Source organism: Gorilla gorilla, chromosome 23, assembly GCF_029281585.2.
Source record: "Gorilla gorilla gorilla isolate KB3781 chromosome 23, NHGRI_mGorGor1-v2.1_pri, whole genome shotgun sequence".
Lineage (NCBI taxonomy): Eukaryota > Metazoa > Chordata > Mammalia > Primates > Hominidae > Gorilla > Gorilla gorilla.
The window spans coordinates 16,930,719-16,956,172 of NC_086018.1; the positions used below are offsets into that span (position 1 = coordinate 16,930,719).

Genomic DNA, 25,454 nt, shown 5'->3' on the forward strand with positions numbered 1-25,454 from the left:
AAGGAGTTACTTTCAGTCTTCCTCTTCTCAGTTTAGCGTGTACTCATCCCACATGTTGGGCTGGAATCCACCCACATGCCCTGGCCAGGCAGACCCACCATCCGCAGGGGTTTGCCAGGGCCCTTCTGGCTCAAGTCCAGTCTGGCTGCATGGCCCAGCCCCAGCACATGCCCCTCCCATGAGCCTTAGACTTCTCTGCTTCCTTACAGTCAGCCATGGTGATGTTTGAGCTGGCTTGGATGCTGTCCAAGGACCTGAATGACATGCTGTGGTACGTAGCCCCTGCGGCAGCTGTGTGGGAGTATTTGTTGCCTTGGTCAGTGCCACATAAGCAGCTCTGTCCTCCCACAGGGAGGGTGTTTCCCTTGTCCCCACCAGGAGTGTCAGATGCAGCCCCTTTCTGGGTATGTGTGTGATTTTGGTCTTTTTCCTAACTGTGAAGCTCTGGGAGCTTCACACAAACATGGGACTTGGAGTGTCGGAGAATGCAGAGGAAGAGAATACAGTACAGCTTCACCCTCCCCACTCCTGCTGCTCAGCCTGTACTCAGTAAATTCAAGTGACAGGAGGAGTGTGAGGTTTGAAGGAGGCAGCCTTTGCAGTGGCTCACATCCTTAATCCTACATCCGTAATCCCAGTACTTTGGGAGGCCGAGACAGGAGCATCACTTGAGTGCAGGAGTTTGAGACTAGCCTGGGCAATGGAGTGAAACCCTGTCTCAAAAAAAAAAAAATTGGCTGGGCATGGTGGCTCACCCCTGTAATCCCAGCACTTTGGAAGGTCAGGAATTCGAGACCAGCCTGGCCAACATGGTAAAACCCTGTCTCTACCAAAAATAGAAAAAAAAAATTAGCCGGGCGTGGTGGTGGGTGCCTGTAATCTTAGCTACTCAGGAGGCTGAGGTAGGAGAATCGCTTGAATCCGGAAGGCAGAGGTTGTAGTGAGCCGAGACTGCGCCATTACACTCCAGCCTGGGCGACAAGAATGAAACTCTGTCTCAAAAATTAGCCAGGTGTCATAGTGTGTACCTGTAGTCCAAGCTACTCAGGAGGCTGAGGTAGGAAGATTTCCTGAGCCCAGAAGTTCAGGGCTGCAATGAGCTACAATTGTGCCATCGTACTCCAGCCTGGGTGACAGAGTGAGATGCTGTCTGCAGAAAAGGAGGCAGCTCTTGCTAGGCATCCTTGCAGTCCTGGCACACGGTGGCAAAATTTGATGTAGGAAGAACCATCCCTCCTCTGAGTCCGCTGTGTGGGCTGCACCTGGCATGACCGAGCCCAGTGGGGCCCAGTCACTCTTGCGGTGGGCTGGCTGTCATGCTGGGGAAGCCAGGCCTTGCCTGGGTCTCAGGTAAAAGATGAGCCTGAAGATGGGAGCCTTGAAGGCTCACCAGAGGCCTAAACACTGCTACTCTACATCCTGCTACTTTAAGCTGCAGGATGAGTAGATGTGAACACAACTAGGGCCCCCTGTGCTGGGGGCATGTGCCATGAGGGGCTCAGAGAGATGAAGTGATACCAGGGTCACCAACAGCTCAGCACAGGCCTCTGCCATGATACTGTATCAACTCCACTCCGAGTGTTGGGGTCAGGAGTGCAGGACAAGAGCAGAGCGTGGCCTAGGAGTGGGTGGGAGTGCTGGCTCCTATTATAGCTGCCATGGCTGTCCTGGGAGGTTTTCCTCCTCCGAGTACCTAAAGCTCCCACAGTGGCAGACACTACACTGCGAGGCCCCAATTACCCTTCTAACCTCTTCACCTCAAGGAGAGAGGCCACCTGACTGAGGCAAGCCAGGGTCTGGCCCCACTGGCAGGACATTCCCCAGAGTGCTGAGCTTGGGCCCGTTCCATCATCTCACTCCATACCCCAGGCCTCATTAAGCCCAGGTGGGCTATAGGCCGGCTCCACTGCCTTCTCTTCCTCCAGGTGGGCCATCGTTGGACTAACGGACCAGTGGGTGCAAGACAAGATCACTCAGTAAGGACACACTCCCTTGCCTTGCAGGGTCAGCCCTGTGCTGTGGCCAGGTGCACAGCCTGACCATAGCCACTAAGTTTTTAGCAGGGTCCCTGTAGGGTCCTATTGAGAAGTGAGGACTGGCCCTCCTCCTTGGGCCCAAGCATTTGTCACTGAGGAAGGTCTAACTGAGTACCAGCCGAGTGACCGTGGCCTTGTGTGGCGTCTTCATCTGGCAGGTAGAGCCAGCCTCCCCAGTTCTCTCCCAGTGCCCTGCTTGTGCTGGGTGCTACCAGCAGGGCCAGGCTTAGAGGCAGGTGCTGAGGTGTGGCCCTTGCAGTAGGTGGGGGGTTGGGGGAAGACAACACAGGAGCAGTTTGGGGGCGGGATGAGAGCCCCTAGTGAGGACCCTGAGTATCTTGCCAAGCAGTAGGGGTTTGACCCCAAAGGTAAGGGGAAGGCTCCAAAGGTAAGGGGTCTGGTGTGAAGCAGAACCCCTTTTGCCCTCAGTGGTGGGCTCCCCATCTGATAGACTGACGGTGAGCTGCAAGGCTGCCTCAGAATGCAGATGCTGCAGGGCGAAGCGGTGGTTGGCTTCTTCTTTCATCCCTGTTAATGCACGAAGTGGCCCATCCTTCTCTAGTGGCCATCAGGCAGAATCTCTTAGGGATTGGCATGGACCTAGACCCCAACATGCTGGTCCTCTCCTAGGGGACCCATGTAGATGTCCCCAGGCTGTCACCTGGCACAGCCCTAGGCACAGCCTCCAATTGGGTGCTGGTCTCCTCATGCAGTTTGAATAGGCCCCATACCACTATTTCCTGCCTCCCCAGCCCTGCTCCTGTCTGGGTCCTGCAATAAGGCCCACAAGGCAGGAGAAGCCCAAGTTTCAGGCCTGGAGCTACTGCCTGGACAGGTCACCTTGGCACAGCCCACTGCCCTGTTGGGCCCTGAGTCCCTTCGTGTGTTAAGAGTAGCATGGAATTTGTGCACAGATAATGTAGGGGCTACAAACACCATGGTGCATGCACTGATAGGCACTGTTCCTGGTCTGTAGCAGTCTCTCAGGTGAGGCCCCCACGGTCACTGTCCTGGTTGGTGGCCCTTTGGAACCTAGAGTGGGGTCTTCCTGCTCTCATTGTGCTCAGTGGCACTTCCTGTACAGGATCTGTACCTGAAACTGTCACTATAAACTTTACAAAATTAATGAGGGCAGGGGGAGGGGAGAAATGAAAATGAACCCAGCTCGCAGCACATCAGCATCAGTCACTAGGTCGGCGTGCTCTCTGACTGCTTCCTCGTAGCTGCATGGTGTCTCATTGCCTCTGAAACATGTAGACCCTGTCACAAGATTGTAGTTCCCCTAACTGCTCCATAGATCACAACTTGAACCTTAGGAAACGCTGTTTTCCCTTTGAGATATTTCTTTGGGTCCCACATACTGATGGAGCTACTGACTTAGCTGCTCCGAAGGACCCCACGAGGAGCTGACTAAACCAAGAGTGCAGTTTGTACACCCTGATGATTTCATCGCCCTTGCCCCACCAATCAACTATCCCAATTTTCCAGCCCTCCACAGTCTCCCTAAAAGCCCCAGCCCAGAACTCCTCAAGGAGGTGGATTGAAGATCTCCTCCCATCTCCTTACTTGGTGCCCTGCAATCATGAAACTTCCTCTGCTGCAAACTCTGCTGTCTCAGTGTAACAGGTCTGTTACTGCACAGTGGACATATGGACCGCCTGGTCCTATAACACATTTTGGAGGCCGGGCGCGATGGCTCACCCCTGTAATCCCAGCACTTTGGGAGGCAGAGGTGAGTGGATCACCTGAGGTCAGGAGTTCGAGACCAGCCTGGCCAATATGGTGAAACACCATCTCTACTAAAAATAGAAAAATTAGCTGAACATGATGGCACACACCTGTACTGTAGTCCCAGCTACTCGGGAGGGTGAGACAGAGGAATCGCTTGAACCCAGGAGGCGGAGGCTGCAGTGAGCTGAGATCGTGCCACTGCACTCCAGTTTGGGCAACAGAACAAGACTCCGTCTCAAAAAAAACCAAACCAAAACAAACAAAAAATTATGGAGAGCCTACCTGAAGCCCCTTATGGGTATTTGCCTGCGGCTAGGTGCCCCTTCGCTGTTCGGTGGGCAGGACCTAGAGACAAGCCCAAGTGGCCACTGGGCTCCACTGAAATGTGGGCTGTTGCTGGTGCCCTGCCTGTTGACAGAGCAGTGTCAACCTTCGGTGCATAAACTGCTCGCAGCAAAGACAGTTTCTGGTTTTCAAAGGCATTAGGAAAGTTTTCTCCATGCAACTGGCACCCCTTTCTCTTCTGATTTGCTGGCCTCCTTGGAGGTCTTGTGGCCTCCTCAGAATCTTGTGGCATATTATAACCCTTTCTTAACTGGAAATGACCCAGACACCCAACAAGCATCTAAAATAATTTTAGGATTTTAAGCTGCATGGAACGTTTGCCTAGAAGCATTCATACAATTTACATTTCATGCATTTTTAAGTTTGCCTAGATTACTTATGAAAACTGAGAGACAAAACTAGTCATCATTTCAAATTATTTTATTGTTAACCTTTTTCTTTTTTTGAAATGGGGTCTTGCTCTGTCTCACAGGCTGGAGTGTGTTGGCATGAACGTAACTCACTGCAGCTTTGACCTCCTGGGATCAAGCAATCCTACCACCTTAGCCTCCCATGTAGCCGGGACTACAGGCATGTGTCACCATGCCTGGCTAATTTTTTTGATTTTTTTGTAGAGATGGGGTCTTACTTTGTTGCCTAGGCTGGTCTCAAACTCCTAGGCTCAAGCAATCCTCCCTCCTCAGCTTCCCAAAGTGCTGGGATTACAGATGTGAGTTGCCACACCTGGCCTTCTTAATCATTTTTATAGCCTGTGACCATCAGATGTTCACCTAAGAACCTTAAAGTTAAATGCATGTGTATTTTTGCTGACAACTCAGAAGATTCAGCTGTTATCATTAAACCAACAATATTCATCTTATTTGTCAAAAAATCATACAAAGATCTTTCTGGTTTTGGTTAGTTTTACAGTCTTAAAACCTTTTATGCAAAGTCCTGACACCCTGAATATCCAGTAGAGACAAATATAAAATCGTTCAGTCAATAAACTCAGAAAAAAGATGTACGCTGATAGTTTTGAAGATGTTTCTATTTTTATTTTACCAATAATTTAAAAGCCAGCTTATTTACTAAAGATCATTTAAGTCACATGAAGTTGAAAAATATTTGAGCTTATTTACTTTGTTTATGAGCACTCATTTATTTATAAGCCAATTTGGTACCATGTAGGCACAACACATAACACAGCACGTACATACATCTAAATTTATTTTAACCCACATACACACACACAAAGGTACAGCTTTTACTGCAGAACTCTAGCCATGTGACAGCAGTACAAACTCACCAGTTTATAAAAGAGGGCTGGATCCAAATTATTTCTGACAAAATTGGAACCATTCACATAAATAAACTTTGTTTATCCCAATAGGTAATTCAGTGAAGGCTGTGAACTAAAATTTTGAATAAAGCAGTTTCTATAGCAGTTTGATTTTAAAAACTTACCCTTTCTTTTTTTCTCCAGTTTCAAGTTTTCAATGATTACATTTTAGCTACAACTGGCTGAGCTGTATAAGCAAAACAAAATCTCCAAGTAGCTCTGAATAATACCATAAACAGTGAGTCTTTTCTCAATACCAGTAGCTTAATAATACCAGATTCAAAGCAGACAGAAAAGAGACAGGGGTGATGGCTCATGCCTGTAATCCCAGCACTTTGTTGGGGGTGGGAGGATTGCAGGAATCCAACCTAGGTAACATAGAACCCCTCTCTATAAAAATAAAAGATCAGCTGGGCATGGTGGTGCATGCCTGTGGTCCCAGCTACTTGGGAGGCTGAAGTGGGAAGATTACTTGAACCCGGGAGGTCAAAGCTGCAGTGAGCTATGATTGTACCACTGTCCTCCAGCCTGGGCAACAGAGTGAGACCCTGTTTTAAAAAAAGAAAGCAGGCAGAAACTTTCTCATAGTTTTTCCACAGGAATTTCTTCTTTTAGTGGGTAAGTTACCCACTGCACTAACCTGATGAAGATGTACGTCTCTTGTCTTCCCAGTTTCACAAGATGCAGCCCAGTGCCCAGCTTGGAGTAACCAAATCAATATTTCTCATTCCAGCTGAGACGATATACACACAACAAAAATGCAGACACTAATCATTCCACTCCGTGCCCAGATTTGACGTGGCGAGGCTCATACTTGCCCCTGTCAGCCCCCCACCTTTGATCTACTCAAAGTTGGGAGGAATTACCTCCAACCAGGAGTTCAGCGGGTGGTCTCTGGGCAAGATGAAAAAGTATATGGTCAACCTGAGTTAGGCCTGCTGAGCTGCTGCTAGCAATTCCTTCAGGGATCCCTTTCACAAACATAAACCTACATAACAAGACAAAGACAAACAAAAGGCCTTCCGAAATCAAGTTCCAAATTTCAGAAGTCAAGAGGATTTCTCCCAAGCAGTGCTCTTGGTCTTCCAATGCAGAGGAAGTCCCCTCAAACGAGGCCCTTCCTATTACTAGGGAGGGTCGACAAGACCTCAGAAGAGTCCTTGAGACTTCAGAGGGAGCCACAAAACCTTTGAAGAGGCCACAGGACCTCCAAAGAGGCCAGCAAATCAGAGGAGAAAGGGGTGCTGGTTGCACGGAGAAAACTTACCTAAGATGCCTTTCAAAACCAGAAACTTGCTTTGCTGCGAGCAGTCTGTGCACCAAAGGTTGACATTGCCCTGTCAACAGGCAGGGCACGGGTGGCAGCCCATATAGTTCAATGAACCCAGTGGCCGCTTGGGCTTTGGGCTTGTCTCTGGGTCCTTCCCACTGAACAGCGAAGGCGCACCAAGCCGCAGGCAAGCAAATGCCCACAAGGGGCTCGAGGCTAGACTCACCATAATGTGTTATAGGACCAGCAGGTTTGTATGCCTGCTGTGCAGTAACAGACTTGTTACACTGAGACAGCAGAGTTTGCAGCAGAGGAAGAGTTTCATGATTGCAGGGCACCGAGTGAGAAGATGGGAGGAGATCCTCAAATCCATCTCCTTGAGGAGTTCTGGGCTGGGCTTTTTTGGTTTTGTTTGTTTGTTTGTTTTTGAGATGGAGTTTTGCTCTTGTTGCCCAGGCTGCAGTGCAATGTCGCTATCTCGGCTCATCGCAACCTCCGCCTCCCAGATTCAAGTGATTCTCCTGCCTCACCCTCCCAAGTAGCTGGGATTACCAGTATGCAGCAACACGCCCGGCTAATTTTGTATTTGTAGTAGAGACGGGGTTTCTTCATGTTGGTCAGGCTGGTCTCAAATTCCTGCCCTCAGGTGATCTGCCCACCTCGGCCTCCCAAAGTGCTGGGATTACAGGCATGAGCCACTGTGCCCGGCCTGGGCTGGGGCTTTTGAGGGGACTGGAGGGTGAGGGGCTGGAAAATTGGGATAGTTGATTGGTGGGGCAAGGGGGATGAAATCATCAGGGTGTACAAACTGCACTCTTGGTTTAGTCAGCTCCTCGTGGGGTCCTTCGGAGCAGCTGAGTCAGTAGCTCCATCAGTATACAGGACCCAAAGGAATATCTCAAAGGGAAAACAGCATTTCCTAAGGTTCAAGTTGTGATCTATGGAGCAGTTAGGGGAACTACAATCTTGTGACAGGGTCTACATGCTTCTGAGGCAATAGACACCACGCAGCTACGAGGAAGCAGTCAGAGAGCACGCCGACCTAGTGACTGATGCTGATGTGCTGCGAGCTGGGTTCATTTTCATTTCTCCCCTCCCCCTGCCCTCATTAATTTTGTAAAGTTTATAGGGAACATTTCCCTTAACTGTGGATCCCTGTCACTTACGGAGTCTGTCATCTTGGCTGTATGGGCTGTGGCCTCTGCGGTGCCCATTCTCAGGAGGCGTGAGACCCATGAGGACTGGAGGTGGGCAAGGCTAGAGACCACACCCCCCCCCGCTCCGTCCAATCATGTTTTCCTGGGTGCTTGGTTTCTATGCAGGCTGCATGTCCTTAGTCCCTGCATGGGAACAGCTCCTGTGGTGAGCAGGCCCCTGAGGAAGGCCTTGAGCGGGAATGGAGCCTAGGCTTAGGCTGCCTGGTAAGAGCTGGAGGGAACCAGCCGAGGCTTGTGCTACTTTTTTTTCCAGAATGAAATACGTGACTGATGTTGGTGTCCTGCAGCGCCACGTTTCCCGCCACAACCACCGGAACGAGGATGAGGAGAACACACTCTCCGTGGACTGCACACGGATCTCCTTTGAGTATGAGTATCCTTGTGGCCCAGCCTGAGGGGCACAGACAGCACCCCCGCCTCCAGGGTTCTGCTCAGCAGGCCTTGTTTGCTTTGTCACCCTCTGTGGGTTCTGGCCACATCCCCAGGAGGGAAAGCAGGTGGGGCAGGAAATTTTGGGGGAAGGGGCTGTGGTGTGCTACCCCAGCTCATCTGTGTGGCTTTGGCTTCTAAATGCCAGAGCTGAGTTTGGAAGTATCACCCTTCTCCAGCACATCCCTGTAAAGTGCTTATTGTGGGCCTGGCTCTGGACATGGTAGCAGTGCGGGCAGTGGTTCATGCAGTCAGGAAACAAGGGAGCTGCCATGTAATCACACAGCGTGATGTGTCTTTGAGAAGCACATGGGACATTGGTGGAGTGCTCAGGAAAGACCATGGGGAGACCACATCTCACACAGTCTCAGCCACACTCAGTGTGGCAGCTGCTGTACTGAGCACAGGAGGGGCTGGGGGACTGGCTGGGTTCAGGTGTCAGGAGGCCAGAGCAAGCCTTGTGAGCCAAGGGCAGCGGGAGGCTGTGGAGTGACCAGAGTTTGAGTCAGGGTTTTTAAAAGGTCCCTTGGCTGCCCAGTAGAGGTAGGTTGGGGGCAAGGAGATGGTCACTGCTTTCCAAGGCCACACAATAGTGGCTTGGCCCAGACTGCAGCAGTGACTGTAAGCAGTCAGATAGCATGATGTCAGGGATGGAGCTGCCCTGTCTCTGCACTGTGATGGCTGGGAAGGAGGAAGAGTGAGTGTGGACACGTCAGTAGTCAGGTGGCCATCAAAGCCTGGGGAGCGGGGCGGAGCTGGCTGAACTCCTGGGGAGGGGAGCCGCTGTGTACTGGAGCCGGTCCCATCATGTGCGTGGCAGGGTGGGCTCACTTACCCAGGGACCACGGGAGTGTGTGACTGAGACAGGAGGGAGGGAGTCAGGGAGCTGAGGACGCTGGGGCTTGAGGAAGCTGCTGGAGTGTGGGCAGGGAGCGTGGTGGTCTGAAGGCCTGGGAGTTCCCAGGAGTTGGGAGGGGCAGTGGTGGGAACTGAGCATGCCGAGGAAGCAGGCAGAACCAGGCTCTCGTCCTGTAGAGGGGAAATCCACCGTGGGGGACAGTCCACACTCACAACTGCGCTCACGGTGCCAGGGGCAGTGATGGATATGTTTAAGAAAAGGGCTGAGGAGGTCGGGCGCTGTGGCTCACGCCTGTAATCCCAGCACTCTGGGAGGCCAAGATGAGTGGATCACAAGGTCAGGAGATCGAGACCATCCTGGCTAACACGGTGAAACCTCGTCTCTACGGAAGATACAAAAAATTAGCCAGGCATGGTGGCGGGTGCCTATAGTCCCAGCTATTCGGGAGGCTGAGGCAGGAGAATGGCGTGAACCCAGAAGGTGGAGCTTGCAGCGAGCCGAGATCGCGCCACTGCACTCCAGCCTGGGCGACAGAGCGAGACTCCGTCTCAAAAAAAAAAAAAGAAAAAGAAAAAAGGGCTGAGGATGGGGGCGCTTCGTGGATGGGGTCCCAGTGGAGGGCTCTCCGGAGGAATGGGTTGTAGGGAGGGCTGGGCTAGGTGGAGCAGGAGGTGCAGGACGACAAGCTGGTAACGCCCAGCCTCCTACATCATGTGTGGCCATGACTGCTCCATGTGACCACAGCACCTGGACTCTGCAGACCCCTGTGCTCCGGATTCTCTGCCTGTCAGACAGGGATGGTGGTCTATGCCTGTCACTTCACAGGCTCTCTGTATGGGTCAGCTTAAGCTAAGAAGGTCAAAGGGCTCCAGGTCACCCTTGGGATACCTGGTTTCGCAGGCAGGCCTGGTGAGGAAGGGCCCCGCCATCAGAGTGGCCCACCTGCTGGAGTTACGAGAGTGCTCAGGGCGGCCAGTGGGTGCTTGCATGCTCCTTGACTGCAGGCCCAGCCTCCGCCTGGTGCTCTACCAGCACTGGTCCCTCCATGACAGCCTGTGCAACACCAGCTATACCGCAGCCAGGTTCAAGCTGTGGTCTGTGCATGGACAGAAGCGGCTCCAGGAGTTCCTTGCAGACATGGGGTGAGTGACTGCCTGGGCCTCTGCAGTGCCAGGCCTGGCCACCCCCCAAGGGAAAAGCCCCTCTGCTTTGTTGTGACCAACTTAGTTATAAAATGCAGCCTGTTCTGCCATAAGCTCCTTGCCCTAGATCCCAGAATATCCTCTGAATGCTGGTGTGGGGACATCCTCGCTTGCCCTTGGTTTGGGTTTCTTTCCACCCTGTCGGTGTGTGGTGACCTCACTCATGTGGCTTGGACTTGCTCTTTCCAGTCTTCCCCTGAAGCAGGTGAAGCAGAAGTTCCAGGCCATGGACATCTCCTTGAAGGAGAATTTGCGGGAAATGATTGAAGAGTCTGCAAATAAATTTGGGTAAACACACATTTTTCTGGATTTAGCTTCATTACATCCAGGTTCATTAAAGTGAAGGGTTGTACTTTAACTGTGCTCCTAAAATAATGCAAAAAAAAACAACGTGCTCCTAAAATAATGCAAAAAAAAAAACAACAACCCAAGAATGTACAAATGAGTGTTATCCGAGTCTGGCCATTCCTGAAGTCTTGAGTTCTTTTTGGGTTAAAAATAGGACTTCTTCAAGCTTGTGAGGTTTAGGATCCTAGGGCTGCTGTGGGACCTGTGAGGTCGACCCCCATCTGTTTCACTGGAGACAGCAAATGGGCCACAGGGCCAGGTTCAGGTGAACTCTGCCCGACCAAGTCCATGGGCACTCCTGGAGGCCCCTGGCTTCTCCCACCCCAGCCAGCTGGCATGCTAAGGTGTGGGAGAGGACCCCACACACCACCTAAGCCAGCCATAAAGCTGTTGACAAGAAGGCACCCGGCCACTCTGGGCTGCAGGGCTGGTATGTCTGGACGTTCTGACCTGCCTCATCCTCTGAGCAGCATGGCTGTGCTGGAAGCATTGACTTGGGCCTGTGAGGGACATTAGCACATCTGTTGGCCTGCCTGGCAGTGAGAGCTTGCCCACAATTTGAGGGTGACAGCTGTGTTTGCTCCCGTGACAGGATGAAGGACATGCGCGTGCAGACTTTCAGCATTCATTTTGGGTTCAAGCACAAGTTCCTGGCCAGCGACGTGGTCTTTGCCACCATGTCTTTGATGGAGAGCCCCGAGAAGGATGGCTCAGGGACAGATCACTTCATCCAGGCTCTGGACAGCCTCTCCAGGTAGCAGGAGGGCTGTGGGTTTGCCTCATGGGGCCACCACTGGTTCTCACACTGCCCAGGGAGGTCAGTTACGGGGACCCCAGGGCTGTGGGAGTGACTGTGTCCTGCAGAAACTGCTTGGGTGAACTGGAATCACAGTGCCAGAGTGGTGTGCACCTGACACATTACCTGCCCCTCTTCAGTATTTGTCACTTTCTCTTGAATCTTTTTTGGCTTTTTTTTCGTTTTGATTTTTAAAATTTTCTCTTTTTTTACCTTTTGTATCTCTTAACAAAAGGCATTATTTGTTATGTATATTCATTCTTGTGTTTAATCTTATAGCTGTCATTTCTCAATTTTTTAATTTTCCAATTCTTTCTTATCTCACTTCCTGAGATGTCCTATATTTTTCCATGTCTTTTTGCTTGTTTTGAAATGGAATGTGACAATTTGGATCTTTTTTTTAGCATATCTGTCTAGTGTCAGACTAAAGACATCAGAGAAAAATATCTCCAAATACACTGAATTTATTTGGGAATTAGAAAAGAGGATTATAGTGTCTGTGATGCACAGCTATGGCAAGCGAAATATGCATCCAAAGAGAGGAGGCTAAGGGGACACTTTTATTGGCAAAAGGAGAAGTTCACGAAAGCTAGCTTGGAAACAATTCATTGGTTTCAGAGACTCAAAGCCAGAGTTGGCGTCAGTTCAATGGTGAAGATGCATTACTGGGCAAGTGTTATATTTTAAGAGCATCTTATCTGAATTGTTGCAGTCCTAAAGAAGGGATTTCTTGTGGGGTTATTTAGAAAGTCTTTGAGTCTTTATTCCAGACATGCAAGCAGGAGCTCTCCTTGGTGCTTTCCCAGCTTTAATTTGTTTGGGCCTGTCAAAAAGTGATTTCATCCTGGGATCTGCAACTTTCACATTAGTGTACTTTCATTATCCAGAGAGGTGTTATTCTGTCCCTTATTCTCTTTTTTTCTGATAGTGACTTTGAGGGGATTTGACTTTGCTACTTCTCTCATGCTTTTTATGTATAAATTTCATTTCCCTGACTTTTTAGGAGGAGGAGGCATGATTCAGACAGCTTTTCTGGCTTCACAGAGCTGCCACTTCTGTTGCTTTTGTGCAGTGGTAAAGATGCATATGTATATATGGGGGCCTGCTTTCTGGGATTTCCTGGTTCTGCTCCCAAGCACACTTTTTTTTCCACCACTTTATTGAGATACAATTTGCATGCCATACAATTCACCCATTTAAAATGTACAATGTGATGGCTTTTATTTATTTTATTGTTTTTTTTTAGAGACAGGGTCTCGCTCTGTTGCCCAGGGTGGAATGCAATGGCATGATCATAGCTCACAGCAGCCTTGACCTCCCAGTCTCAAGCAATCTTCCTACCTCAGCCTCTTGAGTAGCTGGGACGACAGGTGCATGCCACCACGCCTTGCTAATTTTTAAAATTTTTGTAAAGATGTGGTATCACTATGTGGCGCAGACTGGTCTCAAATTCCTAGGCTCAAGCAATCCTTTCACCTCAGCCTCCCAAAGTGCTGGGAGGAACAGGCATGAGCCACTGTGCCCAGCCTGCAATGACTTTTAGTAGGTTGCAGTTAGGTTTTGCAAGGTTGTGCAGCAATCACCATTATCTAATTTTAGAGCATTTTCATTGCCCCAGAGAGATCCTCCCAGCCTCTGGCAACCACCAATCTCCCTTTTGTCTTTATGAATTGGCTGTTCTGAGCATTTCATACAAATGGGATCATATAAGATATGGTTCTTTGTGACCGGGTTCTTCACTTAGCATCATATTTGCAAGGCTCATCTGTATTGCAGGATGTATCGGGATTATATGTCTTTTCCCTCGTCCGCCACCTGAGACAGAGTCTCACTCTCGCTCAGGCTGTAGTCCAGTGGCATGCTCTCGGCTCACTGCAACGTTCGCCTCCTGGGTTCAAGCAATTCTCCTGCCTCAGCCTCCTGAGTAGCTGGGATTACAAACGCATGCCACCAAGTCTGGCTAATTTTTGTAGTTTTAGTAGAGACGGGGTTTCACCGTGTTGTTCAGTCTGGTCTTGAACTCCTGACCTCATGATCCACCTGCCTCGGCCTCCCAAAGTGCTGGGATTACAGGCATCAGCCACCATGCCCGGCCAGTGTCTTTTTATTATAAATAATATTCCATTGGATGGATATATTCTATTTCATTTATCCATTCATAAGTTGATGGGCATGTGGTTTGTTTCCACCTATTGACAATTATGACTAATGCTGCTGTGAACTTGCATGTACAAGTTTTTGTGTAGTCATGTCTTTGTTTCTTTTGGTTATATACCTACATGTGGAAATGCTGGGTGACATGGTAACACTAGGTTTCAAGGAACTGCCAGATTTTTGAGGAACTGCCAGACTTTTCCACAGCAGCTGCACCATTTTACATTCCCACCAGGAGGGAGGGTTTCAATTTCTTCACATCCTCACCGACACTTGTTATTGTCCATCTTTTGGATTACAGTCATCCTAGTGAGTATGAAGTGGTATCTCGTTATGGTTTTGATTTGCATTTTACTGATGACTAATAGTGTTGAGCATCTTCTCATGTGCTTATTGGTCATTTGTGTATCTTGTTAGGAGAATTGTCTATTCAAGTCCTTTGTCTTTTTTTTTTTTTTTTTTTTTTTTTTGAGACAGGGTGTCACTCTGTTGCTCAAGCTGGAGTGCAGTCATGGCTCACTGCAGCCTCAAACTCCTTGGCTCAAGCCATCCTCCCACCTCAGCCTCCTGAGTAGGTGGGATTACAGGCATGAGCTACCACACCTACTAATTTTTAAATTTTTAGTAGAGATGAGGTCTTACCATGTTGCTCAGGCTGGTCTCAAACTCCTGGGCTCAAGGAGTCTTCCAGCCTTGGCCTCCCAAAGCACTGGGATTATAGGTATGAACCACCGTGCCCAACCTAAAACTTTTATATATTCTACATACAAATCCCTTATCAGATAAGTAATTTGCAAGTATTTTCTCCCATTCTGTAGGCTGACTTTTCACTTTGGCAGTGTCCTGTGAAGTATAAGATTTGTTAATTTTGATGACATTTAAGTTACCTACTTTTTCTTTTGTTTCTTGTGCTTTTGGTGTCATATCTAAGAAACCATTGCCTAACCCAAGGTCACGAAGATTTCACATTATTTTTTCTACTAACACTTTTATAGTGTTAGCCTTACATTAGGAGTATGATTCACTGGAGGTTTTTTTTTTTTTTTTTTTTTTTTTTTTTTTTTGAGACAGGGTCTTACTCTGTCACTTAAGCTGGCATGCAGTGGCATGATTTCCACTCACTGCAACAACCTCTGCCTCCCAGGTAGCTGGGACTACAGGCATGTGCCACTGCACCTGGCTAATTTTTGTATTTTTTGTAGAGACATGTTGGTCAGGCTGGGCCCCTTACTGTTTACTACAGTCTCCTTACACTTCAGCAAGGCCCCTTGCTCTTTACCATGCCCCCTTATACTTTACCAGGCTCCCTTGCTGTTTAACAGGACCCCTTGCTCATTACCAGGACTCCTTGCACTCCAGGGAGGCTCCTTAAACTTTCCCTTGGCCCACTGCACTCACCTGCTCTTGCATAGGGCAAAACTCTCAGTTTGGGCCGCTGCTCTCCAGTTGCCTGGAGTTTTAAGTCTTCTTAGGTCTCACTACCTCTTGGCTTTCTCTCGCACTGATGTAGATAGTATACCTGTCTGGCTGTTCATGGTCTCTTTTTACCTGCTTACACTTTGGGGTTTGAAGTGTTCCCTTGTTCTCTTAATTTGTTGCAAATGTGGGTCCTAGGTTTTTGGTTTTGCAATCTAGTTGCTCTACTTTTATCTAGAAATTTGGGAAAATCCAAAAATTATTTTACCACTGTTGCTGCCATCATCCCAGCATTGATGGGTAGGCTTTAGACATTGTCTACCAACTTCCTGCTATGACAAAGGAGCATTTATCCCACTCTTGTCCACCTTCCCTCCTGTTGGTACAGTTTTGCCACTATTTTTAACTTCTTTGTAACTTTAACATATTTATGTCTTCTTTCATCACTAGTATCTCGTCTCCCTACTTTGTAAGAAAAGGATATTTAAAACACTCTGAGTCCATTTTGTGTTGCTATAAAGGAATACCTGAGGCTGGGAAATTTATAAAGAGAAAAGGTGTATTTGCCTCATAATTCTGATGGCTGGAACGCTCAAGATTGGGCATCTGCATCTGATGAGGGCCTCAGGCTGCTTCCACTCATGGCAGAAGGGGAGCTGGTGGGTGCAGAGACCATGTGGCAATGGAGGAAGGAAGAGAGAGGAGGAAGGTACTAGGCTCTTTTTAACAACCAACTGTCACGGGAAATAATAGAGTAAGAACTCACTTACACCCCCTAGCCCCAGGGAGAGCATTCATCTATTCATGAGGGGTCTGCACCCATGACCCAACACTTCCCACTAGACCCCACCTCGAAGATCTTGGATCAGATTTCAACATGAGGTTTTGAGGGGACAAATATCCAAGCTGTAGAAACAGCCTTACTTTGCTCTTCAGTGCTGCTCAGTACTTTCTGAAATTTGTGCTTTTACTTTTTCAAGACTGATAACAATCTTGGGTTAGAGAAAAAGATATAAATTGTCTTATCTTTGGTTATAGGTTGATTTTAAAAGTTGAAAGTAAACAAATAGTTTTACTTTATTGTGCTAATAAACTATTCCAGAGACAATCATGTGTAGTAATAGATTACTATCTGGCACAGCTCTTTGTTTTTCCTGCTGTTTTTAATTGCCTCCTTTATCACATCCATTTTTTTCTCCTCCAGACTCCTTCCAGCTGTTTTTCTGTGAGCCCCTTTTTGCTGGAGAGTCTGGGGTTCTGTCTTCCCACCACAGCCTGGACCTACAGCTCTCTAGGCCTGCTTTCCACTGTCCCCATGGATGTCCAAATCTTGGCTGTGCCTCTTAGTTTGGTCCAATGTTTCTTGGGATCTTCATCTTTGTCTCATTTACTCCCTCATTAAATTAGAGCACAGTTCTTAAGTAACATTCAAAGAAAGGGCGCATGTGAGATAAACTTTCTGAGTTCTTATATATCTGACAATATCTTTATTTTACTATTTCTTTACTATTCCCCCCACAGAAAACATCCATGTTTTTTATTCTTGCTTTTCAGGCTTCCTGGAATGATGATGCTCTGTCTTATTTTTTTGCCTTACATTTTCCATAGCTTTGTCTTGTTATCTATGTTGAGGAAGTTTTTCTTGACTCCAGACTTGGAGTGGATGTTTTATCTTTTGCAACTGTTTTAATTTCCATCAACATTTCCTAGTTTTTAACTCTTCCTTTTTCATAGCATCCTTTTCTTGGTTTAGGAATGTAAGAGTTGCACACATCTCTCTGAAGATACTAATTAGAGTTCAGTTTAACTTTCTTTTGTTCTCCAAATTATCTGTTTCTTCAGGGGTATTTTTTCAGGCCGTAGGCATTTCTCAAATGGTCTGATGTCTTTCATATTCAAGAACGGGATTGTGGACCCTTGGCTGGGCCATGGGTATCTGGGCACAGCTCACTGGTCATAAGACATCGTTTCACCTTAGCAGGCAGGAGCCAACTGTGACACTTTGGGACTCCCCACTGTAGGGCCCAGAGGCTTTGTTTGAGGATTCTACTTATTCACAGACGGTACATTTCATGTACTCAGAGGGGAGCCTCCCTTTTTGTGGGGAAGAGTAAAAATCTATCTGTTGGGTTTGAGGGGATCCCTTGTCCAACCTCCAGCCCTTGCCCAAGCCTCCCCTGTGTCAGAGTCCTCCTGGGCCTTCAGGATCTTCCCTATGTTGGCTTTTAGTCTCCTGTCTTCTGAAACTTGCACCCCCCCCCCCCACCTCTCATTTGCATTACTGTGGGTTTATACATTTTAAAAAATTCTTTCCTTTCATGTGAAAGACAACTCAGGAGGGAAAGAAGATAAATTCTTACCCCCAAACCTCTTCCTGAACCAGGAACCAAGCAAACTATTTGTGACTTTGGTATTTTACCAAGAGTTCCTGACAAGCACCACCAAAGCCATGTGTCTGCCCTGTTACAGGAGTAACCTGGACAAGCTGTACCATGGCCTGGAACTCGCCAAGAAGCAGCTGCGAGCCACCCAACAGACCATTGCCAGCTGCCTTTGCACCAACCTCGTCATCTCCCAGGGGCCTTTCCTGTACTGCTCTCTCATGGAGGTCAGGCTTCCCACAGAGCACGGGTGCCTGGTCACAGCACCAGTGGCTTCGTCTGACCATCTGTCTCGCCTCCGCAGGGCACTCCAGATGTCATGCTGTTCTCTAGGCCGGCATCCCTAAGCCTGCTCAGCAAACACCTGCTCAAGTCCTTTGTGTGTTCGGTGAGGGGCCAGGCGGGTGCTGTGGGTACAGGAGGGCAGGTGCTTGGAGAGCTCCCTGGATGGGGAGTTAGATGCTGGCCTTGGGGTGCCTGTGGCTGTTGACCAGCTGCAAGGTCTAGGCACAACCATTACTTTTTCTGAGCTGTCTTTTTCTCAGCTAACCCCTAGGAACCTTCCAGTTCTCTCAAGCTCTGATTCATCACTGGCTGTCTAAGTCACTCAGACGAATAGGGAGGGGCCCTTGCAGAGTGAACAGGGCGGGGGCTTGTGTCCTGTTGTTGCAGGTCAGGGAAAGTGGGATGGTTGTAGCACCAACTGGCTTCCCAGCGACAGCTTGTCCACTAGGCTGATTTCCTGTGCCTGGCTTTGTCTTCTGTGTGGCCTAACGCCCTCTTTGCGTTGGCGTGGAACACACTCCTAACTTGGCTGGCTTTAGGGCAGGGGTCTCACCTAGCTGACATGGGGCTCCTCCCAGATGTGACATGTCAATAATTGAAGTCCTCCTCTGCTTCGAGGATGAGAGTTTATGCTGGGGGCTATTTCAAACAAAATATGCTAACAGGAAGTTGAACTTTTGCCGCTGAACTAACCAGTAAAATGATGACAGATGACATGTGTTCTATCAACCAGGTAATGTCAAAGATAAACTAGGGACAGAGCATGGGCCTTGACGTCCTCTAGGCTGTGTTCAAAGATCAGCCTCCTCATTTGCCAGTTGTGTGACGTGAGGTAGATGATCTGACCTGAGCCTCAGTTTCCTCATCCGTGAAATGGGTGAACACATACCCACTTTACAGGATCCATTCATTCACCAGACATGTATTGAACATCCACCACCTGCCCGGCCCTGTTGTGGAGTGACTGCCCATCCTGGTGCACATCCTGGGACACCCCTCAGTCCTAGACACACCAGGAATACTGGTCACCTGGGCTGTAGGGTGTGGGTGCAGCAGGCACAGCAGAGAAGGAAACCCTAAACCTTTATCCTGAAGGAGCGTGCCAGCGAGGGGGGACGAGGAGTGGCAGCTGTGGTTAAGATGAGGGGATGTGCTGCCAGGGGATGGAGCAGGATGAGGCGGGGTGGGCTGGGGCCTCCTGGAGAAGGTGGCAGCTGCCGCAGGACCTGAAGGAGGTGAGGGAGAGGATAGCAGGGCAGGCTCCTTGCAACAAACAGCCAAGGGGCAGTGGGGCTAGGCTGGTAGACAAGGAGGCTCAGGGACACAGCATCACAGCCACAGTACCATGCTGTGGGTACGGGAGGACAGGTGCTTGGAGAGCTCCCTGGACTGGGAGTTAGACACTGGCCTTGGGCATCTAACTTGGGGTGGCTGGGTGGGGACCAAGGCGTCTCCTGGTGACAGCGTCCCTGGAGGCTTTGGGGAGTGGAGTGACTGGGCGCTGTCGAGCTCTGGGCTCTGAGTGTTGATCTGGGGCCCACCATACCCTGACAGAGGGTGCTCTCCAACTCCATAGACAAAGAACCGGCGCTGCAAACTGCTGCCTCTGGTGATGGCTGCCCCCCTGAGCGTGGAGCATGGCACAGTGACCGTGGTGGGCATCCCCCCAGAGACCGACAGCTCGGACAGGAAGAAGTGAGCAGCTTCCACTCGTCCTGGGACTGGAGGGTCGGGGGTGTTGGGGTTGTCAGCTTATTAGCCCTGCTGAGTAGAGTGGTATTTGCCTCTAGTGTCTGTCCTGGGGCGGGGGGTGGGAAGGGTCCATTGCAGGCAGCCTGGCCCCCGACATGTCTTGTGTGTCAGCAGCTTTTTTGGGAGGGCGTTTGAGAAGGCAGCGGAAAGCACCAGCTCCCGGATGCTGCACAACCATTTTGACCTCTCAGGTGAGAGTCTCCTGCCACTCTGCCACACTTTCCCACCTGACCCTTTGAGGCTACTGCAGGCCCTGGAACCAAGCAAGTTGGCATGGCTGGAGGAGCCTGGCCAGCAGCCCTCTTGACCTTCCAGATCTGGCCCTGGGACAGGCTACTCGTGGTGGCTCAGGGAGCTCTGGTGAACCTGAGGCCCCTTAGAGGGAAAAAGTGTTTCCCAGGGAATGACTGGCCTGGCTGTGGCCTTACAGCCAGTGCTAAGGATCACTTTCCCAGCAAGCCTAGGGGACTGGCCACCAGGGCCCGTGTGCCCCGATCTCACCTGTCAGGGTTGGGTTGTTTCTGTTTCATGGGGTGAGGGAACAGCAGGGCCCGTGATGACCCAGGACACCAACCCGTGCTGCGCCAGCCCCCTCTCCACAGGCCGGGGTGTGTGTCGTGATAGGTACTACCTGTGAGACGGCTGGGACACTGGCCCCACCTGTGTGTCAGATAAGCCCAGAATGGATGGGCCTGCCCGCCCGCTGCTTCCCCAGCACCAGCACGGAACATGGTTCACATTCGGCTGTGTTGGCGTTCTTATTATTGTTGACAGGTTTTAAAGTAAAACAGACGTATTGATATTTCACCCCGGGTTAGTTTGCTAAAGCTGCCATAACAAAGTGCCACAGACAGGGTGGCTTCAACCACGTGTCTCCTCCCAGTCCTAGAGGCAAGAAGGCCCAGGTCAAGGCGGGGCAGGGCTGGCTTCTCCTCAGGCCTCTCTCCTTGGCTCACACAGATGACCACCTTCTCACTGTGTCCTCACGTGGTCTTTCCTCTGCATACCTCCCTGGTGTCTGTGTCCAAACCGTTTCATCTTCCAAGGACACCAGACAGATTGGATTAGAGCCCACCCTAACAATCCCATTTGAACTTAATTACCATAGTCACATTCTAAGGTCCTGGGGGTAAGGGCTTCAACATAGAGATGTGGGGGAGACCGTTCAGCTCATAACACCCTCAGTACTTCCCGCACCTCTGAGAAAGGATATTTTCTTGCCTCATCACCACGGATTCCTCAACAATGATAGACACTGTCATGGGAGATCCAGCCTTTGTTGAAGTGGTGTCAGCCATCTCAGAGCTGCCTTCCTTGAGCCAGACCCAGCCATGGCTGTGGCACTGTGTGGCATTGGTTCACCCTGCACAGCAGCCCCTGCTAACTCGTGTCTGTGATGTGGGAGAGGTGGATGGACACCCACTGGCCTGCAGAATATCTGGCCTTCAGTATACAGGGAGGACTCGGGCTGGGAACTGCTTGGTTTCCCTGAGGGTGGAGAGCCAGGGGTGAGGGTGCAGAGTGGGCCATGTCTAGTGCCCACCTGCGTGGGCTGGGTCTGGGGCTCTCGGGGCTGTGGCTGGCAGCATAGATGGCTCCCAGGGCCAGGCCAGCCCCATCCTGGGGCCTGGTTTTGCTTTGTGGTGAGGGTCTGGGTGCTCAGCTGAGCCTGAGGGCCCTGTGAGATATGGGCAGTTTGCACCATGTCCCCTTGTGTGGAAGAGAACACTGAAGCCGAGGAATTGGCCAGAGTGCGGCCAAAAGTGGCCTGCCCCACCCAAGGACTTCCACAACCCACTCTGGGGACGGGGGTTCATGCCAGCTGGGGTGGGCAGGCCCGTGTTTGTCCAGGTCTGTAGGGCCCTTCCCTGTGTCACCTCTATTGTCTTCCCGGGGGGGAGTTCTCCCTGCAGGCCCCAACCCTGACCTCTCTAGCAGTGCAGACAGCAGTTGTGAAGATGAAGTACAGTGAGACAGACACAACCACTGAGTGCAGAATACCACAGGCCGGGAGGAGCCGCGCACTTTGGAATGCGGTGGAGCGCAGGCAGCGGAGGGGAGTTCTGTGCCCTGTCTTGTGTTCCCACTCCTCCCTTCTCACGGCTGTTTTTCTTTCATTACTTCAGTAATTGAGCTGAAAGCTGAGGATCGGAGCAAGTTTCTGGACGCACTCATTTCCCTCCTGTCCTAGGGTGAGTTACAGGGGTTCTGCAGGGGTGGCTGCAGCAGCCCCCTCAGAGCCCGACCCTGATGCCCTGCTCTGTCCTCCCTCAACGGAGGCTTTTACTTGGGTTTCAGACCGAAGCAGGGTTCTTGAGATTGGAGCCAACACATTTTTCCCAAGCACATCTGTCCTTAGGCTGCCAGCAGGGCCACAATGGGGCATTTTGAGGCAGCTAATTTCATTAAGCCCCTGTGATCCCTTCAGAAAGAGCTGGTATTCACCCTCTGCTGACCACACTTGGGCTGGGCATCGTGTGTGACACATGTCACACACAGACTCCCTGGTGCTGCCCTCGAAGGCCACCTGGAGCCTCCTGTCCCACAGCCTTCGTGTCAGGCGCTGGGCAAGAGCCCGCAGAGCAGCCATCCGGGCTTTTGTGTGCTTGGCTCATGAGAAAGCAAAGCTGTTGGCAGCCGCTTAGCTGGGAATTCCAAAGCGCTGGTTCTGCTGGGGCCTTCACCAGCACACAGCTGTCCTGAGGGCCCCATTGGGATTCACTGGCAGGTCACTGTCCCGGGACACCTCCCACTGCCCCATGTGCTACCTCTTTCTTAAGGGTTCCCAGGAAATAGGCCTGCCTTGTGTCTTTGTAACCATCTCTCAGCCCAGGTTCCCCACAGGGAATGCCACATCCAGCCCTGCATCTCCCAGAGCCCTAGCCTGGAGGCTGCGGCTGTGGCAGATGGGCCCTGCCAAGACTCTGTTGCAGGAGGTCCCTCGGGCCAGGCCTGGGGTCCTCCCCACTCTCCCATCCGTCCGTCCATCCATCCATCTGTCCATCCCTCCAGGGGCAAGCACCTGTTCTCCTGTTGGGGCTGGAGTGGGGGTTTCTGCTGACAACAGCATAGGGGGCCTCAGGGACCCCACAGTTCCTCTCAGGGTGGCCTGGGCTACATGGGGCCCATTTTGGGGGAGGGGCTCTGAGTCAGACCCTCGGGGTTTTTGGCAAGTTCTGTAGGGTCATCAGCAGTGACCTTGGGCCAGCCACCTAATCAGGCTCAGCCTGTTTCCTCATCCAAAAATGGGGCCCACTCTCTCCTTAGACGATGAGTGTGAGCATCACAGGACTGCATAGGGTGGGGCGGAGGCAGAGATGGGGCTCTCCGGCAGTGGAGTGGGTGCTAGAGGCAAACCCCTCCCCTGCAGCCTGCTTGGTGATGATGTTATGCTGCTGTGTGTCCTTCCACTGAGGCAGGGGCACAGGTGGCCTGGGCTAGGAGGGCTGAGCAGCAGAGTGCCGAGGGATGGAGGGAGAGCCCCCACGGGAGGGTGCCAGGGGGCTGGCTGAGCAGCTGGGCAGGGTCCGTGAGGTGAGAAGGTGCCCGGGCCAGCGGGCAGGAGCTCTGATGTAGGACAGCTCAGCCCAGACAAGGGGTGCTATGAGGACAGCAGGGGCCTCCGAGTCTGGGGTGGCCTCACCCCCACAAGCAGTCCTGGCTACTCAGCAGCACTACCCAGAGGGGACGCCTGGGCAGTTTCTTCAGTTCGGTGGCACATCAACATTGTTTGAAACTTGTTTTTTCTTGTTTTCTTTTCTAGAATTTGATTCTTCAGGAATGACCTTCTTATTTATGTAACTGGCTTTCATTTAGATTGTAAGTTATGGACATGATTTGAGATGTAGAAGCCATTTTTTATTAAATAAAATGCTTATTTTAGGCTCCGTCCCCATTGTGGCTCTGGTCTCGAGGCCAGTGCTTGAGTGTGCCCTGAGCCTTCTGTGGGTCCTGGGCCCCAGGAGCCCTCAGCGCCTGGCAGGAAATCAGCATGGGGATTGGCCCCAAGGACAAGATCTCCTTACTCTGTCCTCCAGGCCCTCCGGGTGGCAGTGGACAGAGGTCAGGACCCCTCGGCATCCCCGCCTCCTCATAGCACCTGCAGCGGCCACTGCCTGGTGGTGCCAGCCAGCACCTGGCTCTGTCCACCTACCACTTCCTCCGGTCCACCTGGCCTCAGCCACATAGCAAGTCCCCCTCTCAGCCATCCCTCCACCTGTGGGTCTCACCGTCCAGCACTCTTTTCCAGGTCTTTGAAGGCAGGAGTGATTTGGGTAGGTTTTAAGTCAGTGGGGAAAAGCTCAGAAAGAGTGGCCTGGAAAAGAGCACACAGGTAGGTGGGGCTGGTCTTGGTGCAGCCCTTGGCAAAGGGCAGTGGGCACAAAAGGGTGATAGCTGGACTGGAGGCTGGGCCCCTCGCCTCACCTCTGGTGGTTTGCACAGCTTCCCGGGACCCTTGAGCTGCCTACCCTGGCCATTTGGGAAAATTCAAAGGCTGTGCAGCTGCCTTTCCATGCCCTTTCTTTCCTTTTTTTGAGACAGTCTCGCTCTGTCACCAGACTAGAGTACAGTTGGTGCGATCTCGGCACACTGCAACCTCTGCCTCCTGAGTTCAAGTGGTTCTCCTGTCTCAGCCTCCCGAGTAGCTGGGATTACAGGCACACACCACCACGCCCAGCTAATTTTTGTATTTTTAGTACAGACGGGTGTCACCATGTTGGCCAGAATGGTCTTGATGTCCTGACCCTGTGATCCGCCCACGTCGGCCTTCCAAAGTGCTGGGATTACAGGCGTGAGCCACCGTGCCCAGCCCCGTGCCTGTCCTTTCTTAGGAAAAGGCTTTCTTAGGAATGCCCTCCCAGGCAGCCTTGGGCCTCGGCTTCTGACCAAACACACCAGACCTGGTACTACCCAGTCCCGGTGGCCAGGTGCAAGAGTGTAAGGACCATTGTTTTTGGCTCTGCCCAGGGCCACAGCTCTGGGATCACACACTCCCAAGCTTGGGGACTATTCTTGGTCCCTGTTGTACAGGCCCAGGTGAGGCACAGGTCAGGCCTGCTGAGGACCTCTGCACCGTGGGGCCCCTTTCCCTGTAACTCATCCCACCGGCTGGTTCCACAGCAGCTCCCAGGAAGCTGCCACACATTCCAGCAGCTGCCCTAAGCCACTCTGAGCCTGCATTCTTGGGGTTCTCCCACTGCTCCATGATGGTAGCCTGGCCAGACCTAGGAGACTCCCTGCCACTGGATGTGACCCAGACATTTCTGGGCAGGGCCCCCAAGTCCAGTTTGGGGCAGATACCAAGTCTCCCTTCCGGCTGGGCTTAGAGCTCTTCCCTGCAGCGTGCCCCCTTCATCAGCTGCTCTCTTCTGCTTCTAGCTTTATGTCAAAAGTTAAAAATGTGTTAATTCAAAGTGCCTAGAACAAGGCTAAAAACAGTGAGCTCAGTGGCTATGTTAGATGGCTCTAGACACCCCCATTCCGAGGTGCCTGGCAGGGGCAGGCCCTCCCAGGCCACACAGCCTCTGGAGGAGGAAGGTTACCCAGAGTGCCCCCAGCAGGGGCTGGCACAGGTGCTGGTTGTGAGCACCATTCTGGGCAGGCTGCCAGGCCAGCAGGGTGGGTACAGGCTCTGTAGGGAGCTGCGCTGGGACTGGCAGAGGAGCCAGGACGAGGGGCTAGAGCCAAGCTGTGGTACTCTGGGCAACCAGCTGCCAGCACCTCCTCCCATGGCAACCCTACTGTTGACCGGCGTGTCCTGCATTCACCCCTGTTCCTGCCCCACCCACCATTGGAAAGGGCCTGGTCGGGGATTCTACAGACCTCTGTGGCCACTTGATGGGGCTTGGGACTAGGCAAGCCCTGAGAGGGCAGTGGAAAACCTCGCCCTGTGCTGTGTGGGGCTTGGCCCTTTC

The 25,454-nt window shown here is 51.2% G+C and overlaps 1 protein-coding gene across 8 annotated transcripts in view; it reads left to right on the top strand.

Moving 5' to 3' along the window:
- Positions 1-23,428, top strand: part of CDC45 (cell division cycle 45) — a 41,489-nt gene extending 18,061 nt beyond the window's left edge. For 3 of the 8 annotated variants that reach the window (XM_019018364.3, XM_019018366.3, XM_055374950.2), the window contains 12 exons: positions 210-271; positions 1,926-1,976; positions 8,171-8,290; positions 10,216-10,347; positions 10,597-10,695; positions 11,348-11,509; positions 17,591-17,729; positions 17,807-17,890; positions 19,364-19,482; positions 19,654-19,730; positions 21,666-21,731; positions 23,303-23,428. In XM_019018364.3, the coding sequence (XP_018873909.1) occupies positions 210-271; positions 1,926-1,976; positions 8,171-8,290; positions 10,216-10,347; positions 10,597-10,695; positions 11,348-11,509; positions 17,591-17,729; positions 17,807-17,890; positions 19,364-19,482; positions 19,654-19,730; positions 21,666-21,730 (1,110 nt within the window). In that variant the 3' untranslated portion in view covers position 21,731; positions 23,303-23,428. Of the gene's footprint in view, positions 1-209; positions 272-1,925; positions 1,977-8,170; positions 8,291-10,215; positions 10,348-10,596; positions 10,696-11,347; positions 11,510-17,590; positions 17,730-17,806; positions 17,891-19,363; positions 19,483-19,605; positions 19,731-21,665; positions 21,732-23,302 lie in introns of all 8 variants that reach the window. The other 5 variants (XM_055374946.2, XM_055374948.2, XM_055374947.2 and 2 more) reach the window with 3 other exon arrangements.
- The last annotated feature ends 2,026 nt before the right edge of the window (positions 23,429-25,454 follow it).